The 15,293-nt window shown below is 38.1% G+C and overlaps 1 protein-coding gene across 2 annotated transcripts; it reads left to right on the top strand.

The window, feature by feature from the left end:
- The first annotated feature begins 1,076 nt into the window (after positions 1-1,076).
- spz4 (Spaetzle domain-containing protein 4) lies at positions 1,077-15,055 on the top strand. Of its 2 annotated transcripts, none has more exons than XM_028179923.2 (6): positions 1,077-1,336; positions 9,848-10,030; positions 11,320-12,077; positions 12,867-13,028; positions 13,507-13,760; positions 14,770-15,055. In XM_028179923.2, the coding sequence occupies exons 1-5, from the start codon at positions 1,307-1,309 to the stop codon at positions 13,757-13,759; spliced, it is 1,386 nt and encodes a 461-aa protein (XP_028035724.2). In that variant the 5' UTR covers positions 1,077-1,306; the 3' UTR covers position 13,760; positions 14,770-15,055. The 2 variants fall into 2 exon arrangements, with proteins under 2 accessions (XP_028035724.2, XP_028035725.2); XM_028179924.2 differs by having other exon boundaries at positions 1,220-1,336; positions 9,845-10,030.
- Positions 15,056-15,293: the final 238 nt, after the last annotated feature.

Raw genomic sequence — 15,293 nt, 5'->3', positions numbered from 1 at the left:
AGGATACTAGGGCTCCTTGCTTAACATCACAATGGCTTATTTTGGTCAATGTCATCCATAATCGCGTGAAGCAAGAAAGCAATAATTATTCATAATAAAATTCCATCGTATTCGATATTAGTTCATTTGTAATAAAACATTTAAATAAGACAAGAAATACTTGCTCGAATTAATTTCCTGTCACACATAAAATCGACCAAAATAATGTAGGTCACACGAAATGACCAGCAGTGTATTTTTAATTTAAGAAAGTCTCGACTACGTACATTTAAAAGGGCGCCCATCCAACGCAACCTGAATAATTCATAAGAAAACACTGAAACGAATTAAGTTCCAACAATTAACTTAATGAAACCACCTTTCGATTTTAAAGTGGCAGGTTGATTTGCACCGGGCGCCATTGTTTTGGCGCGGGAGAAAATACCATCTTCATTCAAGCTATCGTCACCATATAACATAATATAACGGTGCGACGCACGCGTACACTTTGCAACTCTTTCTAACAATCAGCAGTCGGTTTGGTTAGAAAGAGATAGATGCGACGGCGGCCGACGATTACTCGACTGACCCACTCAACTCAAACACAGCTTGATTCTCGTCATAGAACGGAACCTAATTTTTGTATCGTGTGAATTTGTAATGTAACGCAACGTCCGACGGCTTTAACAGAGTGCAATAAAAGAAATCACCGTGATTGATGATTACCTGTGAACGATCATTAAAAATGACCGCTAACTTTAATACGGTTTTCGACTCGCGAATTCTGATGATCTTGTTGTAAACGATTGACAGGTGTCTATAGATATACTTACACGTTTAGCTGAACCTGTTTGTAATGAAGCCGACGATGTTGTGGATAAGCTAACCGAACATTTGTTTAACAAAATTGATTCAAAAATTTTACAGCTTCTTTCGCAATTTATCAAATAACATGTCAAATTTATTGCTGGTTTGATATTCCAGCATTATTTTGACTAGTGTCTAGTGAAATGGAATTGGAACGAAGAGATCACTTGAAGAACGTTACAAAGTATGGTTAATTACAAATGAAAACGCATATCAATACTCAACAGAACGCGTGTAGCGAACATCATCACATTATATCTTCCTTGATCCGTAAAAGATAAACGCACCGGTAATTTTTCCTTTTGAGATCGTTCTGTGGGTGTATGTTGCAGTTTGCAGTCCTTGCCAATGACATTGTGTTTTATGTGAGACCCTCAGTCGGTGGCCAGCCGTGGCACAGAACGGTTGGTATCACAATGTACGTGCGCGCGTCTGCAGTGAAAGTTCCCTAGTCTGCGAAATGTTGATCGCGATCGCTTTCCTGTTTGTGGTGAGTGTGAAATACGTTGAAAGTGGTCATGGAGGGTGTTCTTACTGCCAGAAGTAAGCTGTATTCGTTTTAAGCAAGTATGTTACTGATCAAAAGTGGTTCTGTGATATTAGATAGGTTTTGATTCTATCAATGTGTCAATTTTAAGAAAGTGTCCCAAATTTATCTTTCGGAAAACTCCGACTTAGATTCGGTAATAAGTCTTTTGAAACTTTTGTTAATACAAAACATTATAAGCATGATATACCTAGATAAGACACGGTAAGACAACTACAATGCTTACCCTAATTACGAGCTAGAAATGATAAGAATATTTCCATAGGAAAGTGATTCCGAGAAACGAGGCTAGTGAACTCCATCAACACATTATAACTGACCGAAAATCTATTGTCACAAACAAACTTACATAATGACTTGAACGATCAATTATCACGAACTTTAACGAACTTAGTACAATTATATTTAGAGGGTCGAACGATTTTTAAAGATTTAAGACAATTAAACGGGAATTGTTTAGAATCAATCAGTATCAATTTATTTCATTGCCTACGAGTTTGGCATTTGCTTGAATTTGGAACATTTATAATTTGAAGTTTGAACGCATATTGAAAAACCCTAAACAATTTTTCCTCTCTCTCCAAAGATAAATTAAAAAAAAAAAAAAAGTAAACCTTTTGTTATTATTATCTTTAACTCAAACATTTATTTATTCAAACATTTTCCATCTATCGGCTCCCAGAAACTTAACAAATAGGTCAGCTACTAGACTCTTGACTCTAATTGCGCCATGATTATGCAGACGTGAATAAAAACTAGTCTAAAGACGAAATCAGGACGAGCGGTACAGTCGGTGCGATGGCGTCGCGTGGGAAGTAGGCCAGCCGCTCACCCAGTTTAATTACATTTCGCACAAGCTGCAAAATGATATTATTATTCCTTAACTGCTTATAGATAAATAATAAATATTATCGAGAGATCCTTTTTTAATTGTTGAAGGGAGAATCTAACTATTATCATAGTCTGACTGAGTTCGCGCTTCTGCCGGCGTTGAGATAAGGCCAGTACATCCATCTATTGCCTCCTAAGTGGTTTGGGGTTTGAAGAAGGATACCACTAATTCACTAGCGCTTGGCGAGTCCAGGCCAAACTCATTGACCTACGTTATTTTGGAAGTTAGAGAACACTTCCTGACTGACGAACGGCGGCTAATCTCACACTACAAGGCGACGAACAGTATTGTTACTGACAAACTTTCTACTACAACATGCGAAAAAAGTAAAAATAATGAGACAGACCCGGCAGACTTCGTAGTGCCTCAATCTATACTAATATTATAAAGATGAAGGATTTGTTTGTTTGTTTGTTTCGAATAGGCTCCGAAACTACTGGACCGATTTGAAAAATTCTTTTTCCATTAGAAGCCGACTGATGAACGTAGGCTACTTTTTTTTTATTTTTTTTTATTTTATTTTTTTGGTTTCATGTGTGTTTTAATGTTTCCGAAGCGAAGCGAGGGCGGGTCGCTAGTCGATAAATAAAATACCTAAAGTTTTGTATAAAATAAATTTAAAACTAACAAAAGAAATCCGTCCGACGAGGGACACATCAAAGGAAAAACAAAATTGTTATTTTTATTTTATTCTGAGCATTTTCATTTATTTATCTACCTTTTAAACCTTCTCTGGACTTCCACAAGTAATTCAAGACCAAAATTAGCCAAATCGGTGCAGCCGTTCTCGAGTTTTAGCGAGGCCAACGAACAGCAATTATTTTTTATATATATAGATAGACTAGCTGACCCGGCAGACTTCGTAGTGCCTCAATCGATAAATAAAAGACCTAAACTTTTGTATAAAATAAACTTAAAACAGACAAAATGTTACAAAAGAAAATTGTTATTTTTATTTAATTCCGAGCATTTCATATTTATCTACCTTTTAAACCTTCTCTGGACTTCCACAAGTAATTCAAGACCAAAATTAGCCAAATCGGTGCAGCCGTTCTCGAGTTTTAGCGAGACTAACGAACAGCAATTCATTTTATATATATAGATAGATAGATGGATAGAAGATAGATAGATAACAAATGCAATGATCATGAAGAATTTTCATATTAACCTATTAATAACACTAATTATATCTAACAAGCCAATGCCATTTTAATTAGCAATAAAAGTGAATTCAGGACGTGCAGCTGTGAAATTGTATCGTTAACGAGTTGAAACATTAACAAATCAAGTAGCTCCAAGATATTTTACTTCCCTATGCAATAAATATGTTTGGGTATGTTAAAGACATAAATTCTTTATATGAATAGTAGTCATTAAAAAATCTTGACTTGAGAAGTGGGTATCGCTAATCCAAATTATTATACCTTTTTTATTGCCTAAATGGGTGGACAACCTCACGGCCCACCTGGTGTTAACTGATTACCGAAGTCCATAGACATCAACAACGTAAATGCCCCCACGCTTTATGAGACATGAGTTCTAAGTCTCATTTATTACTGCCCCACCTTTCTAACCGACACGCATTACTGCTACTCTACAAATATAAGACGTAATTATTAGCTTCCATGGAGCCTTCACGGACCACCCGATGGTGAGTGGTCACCGTGGTTCAGGGACATCAGCAATACTAGGGGCACAAGCCGCGGCCTACCGTTAGGTAATCTCTACAAACCTTGTTTGAAAAAGGACAAAACGCTTGTAGAAAAGTACAAAAATAGGTGACCGACATCAGCCAATGAAGTCACATGTCTTGCTTATGTCAATCCCATATCATACCTACATTTGTGTAGTTGTCTAGAAGCGTTTACTCTAGTAGATTGCACTTTGGCTCAGGGAGCCTCCCTGGGTTCTGAGAGATCCACTAGCAGTGGCTTTCACACATCCAATATCTCCAAAATACGATGAAAATCAGTATTACGAGTGCCGGAAACAAATATACGACCCCGACTCGAGCAAACATATAACGATAAGATATGAGGCAGACAATTGACCTCGCTTTTGGTTATTGGGATTCATAAAGAACATCTTCTTCCTAACCTAAACAACAGCCCTCTGAGTTTCTCGCTGGCTCTTCTCAGCGGGTCGCGATTTCGATCCGGTAGTAGATTCATTCGCGAAGCAGCTGCTCTTGAGTTGTTAGGTCTCCTTTGGAGGCGCTCGGGCAGTTGCAAAAGCAAATCCCACCCCTCCTGGCTGAGCCTCTGCTCGCCCACCTATCCTGGTGAAACTGGAGATGCCTCCAGGCCAGCAGTAATCCCTCATTCATAAAATTAATTAGAAACACCATCTTACACGGATTTAATAGGTTATAACCATCTTGATACAATTATTTTTTCTATAATCAATACGTACACATGCGCAGCCTAGAAAACAAACAGCAGGCCAACTTTTGCTTAAGTCAACGCCACAATAACTAAAAATGTCTATACAGACTGATCCACATGACTAGAGTAAAAAGTCTGAATACATACTTAATACTGCTGACCTTGACACTGAAAGGTGAGGTAGAAGACAATGTTGCGCGCAAGATCGACAGCGGATTTTGATAAGCTTAAAATTATACACTGTCTCCTGACAATCAAAATGACATAACTTAATTATTACCATAGACAGCCGGTGTCAAACGCGAAAATCGTGATTTATATTTACATCACCGCACCGCGGACCCGGTTGCAGCGGGGAAAGTTGGCGAGTAAAGAAAGGTGGGCAGATTTCACCGGCAGTCACTTGTTAACTTGAATGTTTTGAGAATAATATGTTTGCTTTTGTTTTGTTGCCGGTTCTTATTTTAGATTTAGCTTATTAATTATTTGGTGAATGCCTTAGAATTTTAAAAAGTTAGATTGGAGGTATTTTATAAAAAATACAAACAGACGAATGCGTGGTTAGACTTGTTATTAACTTTTCTTGTTATTTTTCAAGACGGTTTGTTTTTTCAAGTCACGTCAAGTCAAATCACCAGGCTACAGAATTTATTTCCCTAGTTTTGGAACCTTGTCAATTTTGTATTTATTGCTAAATTTAACGTAGTCTGCCTGATGATCTTAGATATTGATATCTTCTTGTTAAGATTCCAGACTTTAGTTTGTAACAATTATCGATCTTGTCAATTGCGAATAGACTTTTTGTCGGCAGGGTTAGACGAGAGCACAGTCCACCCAGTTTCAAACGGTATAACAAACATTACCACACATCCACATGTTTTACGCTATTATTTTCTGATGCATCAACTACCTTATTTTGCAAAACACTTTTATCTACAATACCCACCCAAGATACGGGAGTTCTGTTAATTCTGTTCTTGCTGTTCTAACTCACCTAGTTTTTTTTTTCTTTTTGTTTCGGACATGGGCTGACCCTCCTACAAGATGTCCACCTCTAGGGAGCACGCGGGGTATGTGGGACTTGAAGGTCTGCAGATGATGGAACTCACCTAGTGAGCTAACCCATCCACATGAAAGGGATAAGCTTTATTAAAATACTTACCAATGCGATCTCGGCCCATGTTCCAAGGCCGGAGACACTCTCGCAGCGATGTATATTAGCTCTCGTAACCACTTAATTTTGGCCGTGAGCACCGTTGAACTTCTACAGTAATAAGAAAAAACTGACAGTTCAGTTCAAGATCAGCCTATCCCTCTGCGATGAGGCCCCGTCGTTAACATCACGAACACCGAGACCACCTCGCACGCGCATCGCGACTTATGACGTCACACGCCCAAAAATACCATTGGGTCACTTTCACTTGCTGTCATGCTCGCTAACTGATCATTAACTACAAATACGGTGCACAAAACCATCATTTATTATGGACTGAAATATTTTTATGTTAGCTTAATAGTTCGAAGTAGTGCTTCTCTATCTGGCTGTTTATGATTCGCGAGAGAATATAGTTATATTTTCAGGTATTATCACGTTTATTATGTCAGATAATGATAAACCCTTCCTACGTGGTTAGCGATTTAAATTTAAAAAGAGCTCGTGTCTGGAGGTGGGTGGCGGCATTATTTAAGTTGTTGATTTATCTAGGCTCCGGTAATCACTTGACATCATATGGGCCTATAAGCTTCGTTCTACATTCATCTTAGTAATAAAAAATTAAAACTCATAAAATTGCCCCATCATCGCCCCGTGAGCTCATCTACTCGCCCCATCACGCTGAAATGGTCTCGGAAGACCATAGATAGGAAAAAAAACACCATTAACCCATAAAAAGTCTACTTGTCTACTTCTCATTTCATTAGCAGACCGTAATTAAAACTCATTTTACTATTTAATCAAGTGGTTTTTTTTCGTTTTTATTTTATTTTTATTTATTGCTTCGATGGTTGGACGAGGTCATGGTGGTGTTAAGTGGTTACCGGAGCCCATAGACATCTACAACGTAAATGCCACCATCCACCTTGAGGAGTTCTAAGTCTCAGTTTTTACAGCACAACGGCTGCCCCACTCTTCAAACCGAAACGCATTACTACTTCACGGCAGAAATAGCGGGGTGGTGGTATCTAACCATGCGGATTCACAAGACGTCCTACCACCAGTAAAAACAGTATACAGAACGGTTACGTGATCACGGGGACGACCTGAAATTAAGCCGTAAAAGTATTTTTGTAAACCGAAGGAAATTCTTATTGACAGTTGTGAAACTACTTAAGTAAACTTGTCAACAATAGATTTGAAATACAAAGATGATATTGCGATTGTTTAATACACGAGAAGACTCGTTTATGAATGAATTTTGATCCTATAGGTCCTCCCATTGATAGCATAAACGAAGTTATAATCCAACTAAGCTGATGCCGAATTTGTGGCCAAGTTGATGGCACATCGACACTGGAGTTCGTTCATTCTAGAGATTTTTTTTATTGCCCTTGTTGGCAGATGACGACGGCATACGGCCCACCTGATGGTGAGTGGTTACCGTCGCCCATGGACTTCAGCAATGCCAGGGGCAGAGCCAAGCCGCTGCCTACCGCTTAATAATCTCCACAAGCCTCTTTTGAAGAAGAAATATGAGGTTGAAAAATGATTTCTTCAAAGGCAATTTTTAACGATAAAAGTTACAAATGGTATAAAATTGATGAATGACAAAGAGGTTGATGCATTCGGTCGACTCCACTCCATGAAGCCTTTAATTTGTGCAATAAAAAAAAAAACATGACAATGTTGATATCAATTTAAATATTACCATAGTCCTATTTTGAAATCGCAGAGCATAGGCAGTTACGAAATAAGATACTAACGCACTTTTATAAATTAGAATTAATTACGCGAATGTTTTAGAATTTTTTATGGAAATCACAGTTTTGTTATTTTGTTTTACTTCACGAACCGATAGATATACCTACTTTTTTTTCACTAGTCAAGACACCTATTGTCTCTGTCTATGTCTATGTTTTTTTTTTTTTGTTAAGGAGTTTCTATATCTATCAATTCCAACAAATTTTAAATGTTCTAGTGTATTTAAAGTTTGATATCCTCGGAAAAAATAATAATGTTTAAGTAAATCTGTTTTTTTTTTCGTTTCGCTTCGTAACGGTAATCAGATGCCCACACGTAGATATACTTTGGTTTGATGACGTCACCGACTTAATTCTTTTTCGGAATCAAATGTGGGACAATTTTTTTAACAGAGATATTTTTTGCAATACTGCCCCTAACTCCAAAGCCTTTGTGGACTGAAGGAGTGGAGGAGAACCCAACAGAATTATTTGAGATACTACCATTTTAAAGTCGTATCACCCGATCAGAGGAATCGCAGCACTTATCCAAAATTCACTTACAAAGATTTGTTTCATTTTTATCACGCGCCATCCATCTCTACATTTATCTCCACCTTTACATTGATCATCATCTGCTCTTACAGAGTAGTCTATGCCTAGGGCTGCAACTAAACCAAAAGGACTCTTTTTTTTTTGTGACAAATGACTAATGGACCTAGAACAAAAAATACCATCGCATCCCTGAATTCTCTTCATTCATACATTTAAATAGTAGCCGAATATATGTATGTATATGTAATTACCACTTAAGAACCCCTGGATTAATACATCGACGCTAATAAAAAAAAACCACACACTCCTAAATTACATCCGATTTCGCCAAAAGTGCTCACATTCACGTGTCATCCGCTAACAGACTAGAAAGTGGTCAATAAGAAAGTGAAACTACGAGGATATAATTAGGCGTAGCTCGAGGCATTGTGACTCTTGCATCTCATTTGGATATTGATCGATCGTTCTAGACTTTTACACTTACCTAAACCGGTCTGAAAATTGCTCTAGATTTAAGTAATCTAAGTATATTGATTTTTATTTTTTATTTTAGGTCTTTATGAACTGTAACATAGCGAGGTTTTCTTTATTAATTTTAAATTACAATTTTACAAACATTAATCTCTGTTACTGTTTTCAAGATTTAATTTTAGAGGACAATATGAATTAACTTTCCTATGCTTACATACGTAAATGGATTCATGGCATGTTTGGTGTTAAAGAAATGCAACTTCCAAATGGTAGGCTGAACATATTCTTATGATGATTTATTATATTATAACTTAAATTGTTTGTAATAAATAAAACTGGTGTTTAGTAAATCAGGATAGGAATTGAGAAGATTATGTTTCGAAACAAAGCTAGGATTCTACTTCAGCTTCCGAAAAAAGTCTCGGAAACTTCTGAATTTTTACTCGTTTTTTTATTGCCTTTGTAGGGAGACGAGCATACAGCCCACCTGATGGTAAGTACTTACCGTCGCTCATGGACGTTAGCAATGCCAGAGCCGAGCCGCTGCCTACCAACATATACCTACTATTGATTTATTCCACTAAATAGGTAGATGCTCACGGCTTAAATCGTCACCACAGCCCATAGGCACCGTAACGTAAATGCTGCAACTCATTTTGAGACATCAGGTCCAAGTCTAATTATATAAATATTGTCACAATACGCCTCATCACTAATTTTTGAAGTCGTCGTGGCCTAAAGGTTAAGACGTCCGGTGCATTCGTATCTAGCGATGCAACGGTGTTCGAATCCCGCAGGCGGGTACCAATTTTTTTAATGAAATACGTACTTAACAAATGTTCACGATTGACTTCCACGGTGAAGGAATAACATCGTGTAATAAAAATCAAACCCGCAAAATTATAATTTGCGTAATCACTGGTGGTAGGACCAGGTAGGTTAGTCCGCACGGGTAGGTACCACCGCCCCGCCTATTTCTGCCGTGAAGCAGAAATGCCTTTCGGTTTGAAGGATGGGGTAGCCGTTGTAACTATACTGAGACCTTAGAACTTATATCTCAAGGTGTGTCGCGCATTTACGTTGTAGATGTCTATGGGCTCCAGTGACCACTTAACACCAGGTGGGCTGTTAGATCGTTCAGCCATGTAAGCAATAAATAAATAAATAGTATCTCCTGATCTACAGTCAAATATGGAGTACAAATGATCCGAGTAAGAATAAATATATCAATCAACATTACAAACTTCTCCTAAGTAGGCGATATGGACAGGAGGCAGCAACGGCGCGGACTACGCGACCGCCTGCGCCAGGTCTGGGCGCTCGCACCGAGGCAGGATGCCGCAGGTTGCTCCCTGCGACCTCAGCAAACATAACTACTGCACCGCACCTGGGACCAGCTACCCTTGGAACGCAATACGAAGATTTGTGAGAGAAAATCAGGTAAGAAAGAGATTGTTTTCTTCTTTTTTTTTCCTGTACCTATTCGCCGGTAGCCTAAGAGACTATTCCAGCTACCAGATAGGCGAGCTTAAGGACTTAACTTGAGAGAATTTTCTAACACTAGCCCTAGCAAGAGCAGTGTTTCGCAAAATCTACCACCGGAATCGCGTCCCACTGAGAAGATCCAGCGAGAAACTCAGTGGACTGGGTCTATGGGAGTTGTATTATTATATGACTGTAACGCCACCGAAAATCTCACCAACATCCAAAATTGCATTAACAATGTGGAAATAAGCGTGCATAGGCACGAAGAGTTTGTTTCATAAAGTTTGTTTTCGACTTATTTCTAACTAATGAAATCTGGTTATGCCGCGCTGCAACTATCGGCAATTTATTGTTGAATACTTCGATCAATAATAGTACTATTGATCGAAGGTTGAATAGGTTGTTGATATAGTTGATTAGTTTAAAACACACACACGAGTGCCCATTACCCCTCGACACTGCAACGTGAATATAACCGCCTTCAGACAAAAGTTCTCAATTTTATTCAAAAGCGTTGGTTGTTAATCACATGTCAGAGCATTGTTTTCTTATATTTATCACACGTTTCTGTGTTGGTGGACTTAATTTCCAGGGCATTCACTGCATATCAACTAAGGTTAATGCAGAGACAAAATTTTGTATCATATTACTAATGGTTATCACTTTCATTCAGTAACATAAGCAATGTAAGTACCTACCTCTATGGCTAGGTACTTTTATATAAACTAGTGGCCCCGCAGTAGTTGAAATTCGACTATAATTAATTGAAATTATAAGTTTAAACATTATTATGGTCCTATTGTCAAACACTATTATAATTCGATAATATAATCACAGTATTCGCCAAAACTGCACTATAGATCAATAATATTAAAGACAAACAATATTAATCTATTTTCAATTCGACCACAGACTTTAAACTGTAACAAAAGTTTCCCAATTGACAGTAAACAAAGAGTATATTTTTATGTATGTGTTGTGTCAAATACATGGTAGTGGGTGTAATGTTTTGTTTATTGATTTAAAGTAACTTTTATGCACTATTTAAAAAAAAAATTGCATTGTGCACTCCTTCTCTATATTCTCTATAAGTTTGAGAAATTTCATACTCCTCCGTCCACGCAATTTCCGTAATAAGGAGTACAAAGTTTTTGTTTCACGTATTAATTTATATAAATTTTATACCCTCTAGTAACAGCTGTTTTGTATAATTAAACTTTAAAGTTCAATTTATCGAATTCCAGGGTCTGATGAAACGCATGTACGGTGAAGAACGACACATATCAATCTTAAAATCTGAACTAGAAAACTACATTGAAGACGACTACGAAGAACCTCTATTGAAACAGTCAGGCTTCGCCGAAGACATCGTCAAGGCTAAAATGATGTACACTAAAACAAGTCAAGGACGTGCCATGAAAGATCGACCCTACTTTCGTCCTATTAATAGCGAAAAGACAAAAAAGACGGAAAATGACACTCTTAAAGTGAAACCTTTAGAAATAATCGAGAATAAAACAATACATAATGATGATTCTAATAGAACTGAATCCAATAATGATGAAGGTCTTTCATATAAAACCAAACTGGAGAGCATAGCTAACATTGAAATCAATAACTTAGACCAAGAAATTATTACTCTAGAAGCGGTAATAAAACAGAGCATTGAAACAAACAGCATATACCCGAAATCTTCTACAGATATTGATGCAATAGACGAGAAGAATACAACCGATATTTCGAACGCCACGTCCGCAGATTTTATCAACACAACTGATGTTATCACAGATAAATTAGAAGAAACAACAGAATCTGGAAAAGATGGATGGAATCCAATGAACGTTGATACTTCTACTTTACCTCCAACGTTACTCTTTTCTGAGCACGAGAGGATAAAAATCGAGAAGAATGAAAATAAAATTAATGAGAAAAAAGATGAGGTGAGAGTGAAGCCACAGCACCAAGAGGGAGCCAGACCTGCAGTCATTAAGCTTGGCGGAGCGTGAGTTACTTTCAGCGCATAAATAGCTTACATTTAGTAATTTGTGTAATTAGTTGTGATTTTGATAATTTACGAACTATTTTTGGTCATTAACTAGTGACTGCGATCCTCGCTATCCAACCTCTCTGCTTTCAGGCATTCCAAGCACTGGTCACCGTTCTCGTCGAATACGAGAAAGGTTTCGATGTGCAACTTAACCTACAGACACAACCCTGCCCACTGAGTTTCTCACCGGATCTTCTCAGTGGGTCGCGTTTCCGATCCGGTGGTAGATTCTGCGAAGCACTGCTCTTGCTAGGGCCAGTGTTAGCAACACTCCGGTTTGAGCCCCGTGAGCTCACCTATACGTTAGGGCGAAGCTGAAATAGCCTCTCAAGGCTATCAGCATAGGTAGGAAAAAAAATAAAAAATATATAAAACACAAACCACTGAGTTTCTCGCCAGATCTTCTCAGCCGGTCGCGATTCCGATCCGGCGGTAGAATCAGTAAACCACTGCTTTTGCTAGGACAAATTTTAACAAAGTTTCATAAGGCGAGTCGCATGTGCTCGCCTCCCATCTGATGAAATCAGAATAGCTTCTTAAGGCTACTGGTAATAAGGTAGAAAAAAAAGACAGAATCGTTGCAACTCAAGATGTCCTTAATCCCCACCTCAATTTAGTGGTATTAGTTTAAAAAGTGGAGATCCAGTTCTTGCTTATAACACTTTGTCAAATTACGATGAGTTTTCGAATTAAATTACTAGGAACGACGACCGATAGCATAAAATAAAAATGTATTGTTTACAGCAACGCGTGTGAATCCACTGAGACTCTAACAGCGCCGTTCTGGGCCAACAGCACCAGAGGGGAAGTATTAGCATTACTGAATATGCACCCGTTTGAGCAGTACATACACATGGAGACCTGCTTGCATGAACGGAAACAGATGTACTGCAGAGAAGGATGCAGGTAAATGGGCAAATTCATAATTTTCAAACAATACTAGTCACTTCTTTTCTAACGAATCTATCTTCTTCGAAAGTCACAGGGATCGATAAGACAGTCAACAAACTGAATCAAAGGGACCGCCGATTCTCAGCAATAGGCTAATGATTGAGAATGAGGAGAGATTCTGAACTTTTTTTTGCATAGATGGGTGGACGAGCTCACAGCCCACCTGCTGTTAAGTGGTTACTGGAGCACATAGACATCTACAGCGTAATTGCGCCACCCACCTTGAGATATCAGTTCTAAGGTCTCAAGTACAGTTACAACTGCTGCCCGACCATTCAAAATGAAACGCATTACTGCTTCACGGCAGAGATAGGCAGGGTGGTGGTACCTACCCGCGCGGACTAACAAGAGGTCCTACCACCAGTAATTACGCAAATTATAATTTTGCTGGTTCGTTCGTGCGTTCGTTTGTTAGTGTGTGTTCCATTTGCAGATGTGAGCAACAATACCGTCTCCACCGTCTCTTGGCGTATGACCCTCGTAACGAATGCAGAGGAATCTTCGCGGACTGGTTTAGGTTTCCGACCTGCTGCGTTTGCAAGTGTTACGACGTGCCGGTCGAGTTCCGAGCTCGATCGCCTCGGATCCTACATCCTCAGTACGACGAAAAAGTCAAGAGAGTCATTTTTGAAGACGTCGCCAGAGACTGGTACATGTCCGCTTATGATGATGAGGATTTCCTTTGAGGTAACTATTTAATCTTTACATTCATACAACATACAGCTTCAGCAGAAACTTCAAAAAGCGGAAGTATTCGGGTTTGGGGTCTTCTTATTCTTTTTTGCCTTTCGCGGTTGAGACGATGGGCCCTTGGGACCCTGAGGCAAAGAAATTATTAACAGAAATCTCCAAACGCTTGAAGGAGGTTACACGTGATGCTAAGGCTGGCTGGTACTTTGCACAGAGAGTGAGGCTAGCTGTCCAACGAGGCAACGTAGCCAGTATCTTGGGAACTGTGCCTCCTTCAAGCGCATTGGAAGATTTGTTCTAATGTGTGAGTTGATTTATGTTAAATTATGTATTTTGATTTCTTATATTGTAATAAAAATCTTTACATTTATCTGTTATTGCCGACATTGAACTTATTTGCACCTTAACGTGAGTGTAGCCTTTTTTTTTTTCTACCTAAGCTGATGGTCTAGAGCAGAGGCTCCCAAACTTATTTTGTCTATTGCCCACTTTGACAATAAATTATTTTTAGCGCCCCCCTTTTTTACCTACTTAAAAACCACCATAGCTCAGTCGGTGTCTAAGAGTCTTCCTAGATGAAATTACAAATCGCCTGCCAAGCCTCTACACAACGCCCCCTTTTTTTCTGGGTCTTTTCCCGCCCCCCGGCCTGCAGCGCCCACAAGGGGGCTTTATCGCCCACTTTGGGAAAGGCTGGTCTAGAGAGACCATGTCAGCGTCGCCAGGCCAGTAGATGAGCTCACGGGGTTCAAACCTGACGATGGTGTAGCCTCTTATTAAGAGACATGGCGATTTTTTTCCTTTAATGACCCATGAAAACGATTGTCGCCCCAACTTGAGATATGAGGTCAAAGTTTCAATTGCATTATATGACAACTGTTCCATTATCAAAGCCGAATCGTCTGATGAAGACAGAAACAGTCAAGCCATTGCCATCAGTGATTAAATGCTTGCTTCATAAATAATTTTATTCTATAATATATTTATGCTCAAATATTTTTTTCAGATTTGTATATCCTGCCTTCAAGACTGATTCAGCGGTTAACAGTAATCTAAGAACCCACCTAAGAAATATATTTATTAAAAAATTATTTTAAAAAAAAAAGAAGCGTATATTAAAATGTATTTAACTATTTACGTTTGTTACTGACTCATACTCGTTGTATTTATTAGTTTAAGTTAACTTATTATAGATGTAAATTATATTTGTTATGTTTTATAAATTGTATTCGGATTTTATTAATCCATTAATTTAACATTATAATTACTTAATTAAAAATTAAATTTTATGCGAGAAGTTATTTTATTTTTTTTAACAATTTTCTGTCGTTTTGTATAAATATTTATGTAATTTTAATACATTTGTACTCTTAAAGAAAGCGGCAGAGTTTGTTTAGCATGTTCTTCTAAACTGCTGGTCGTGGAACTCGCGGTTTGAAAACAGTTTAACATAAATACAGATTAACCCCAAAATATAATAATGCAAGCTAGGAACGTAAAATTCAAAACAAATAAAGTTTATTTAATATT

This window comes from Bombyx mandarina, chromosome 03 (assembly GCF_030267445.1).
Source record: "Bombyx mandarina strain Sakado chromosome 03, ASM3026744v2".
Lineage (NCBI taxonomy): Eukaryota > Metazoa > Arthropoda > Insecta > Lepidoptera > Bombycidae > Bombyx > Bombyx mandarina.
This window is presented reverse-complemented; position numbering and strand designations above follow the sequence as displayed.

Coding starts and splice junctions, on each gene's coding strand:
- spz4 (XM_028179923.2), top strand. CDS start 1,307: ATGTTGATCGCGATCGCTTTCCTGTTTGTG. Junction 10,031..11,319: donor GATTTGTGAGAGAAAATCAG/GTAAGAAAGAGA, acceptor ATCGAATTCCAG/GGTCTGATGAAACGCATGTA. Junction 12,078..12,866: donor GTCATTAAGCTTGGCGGAGC/GTGAGTTACTTT, acceptor TATTGTTTACAG/CAACGCGTGTGAATCCACTG.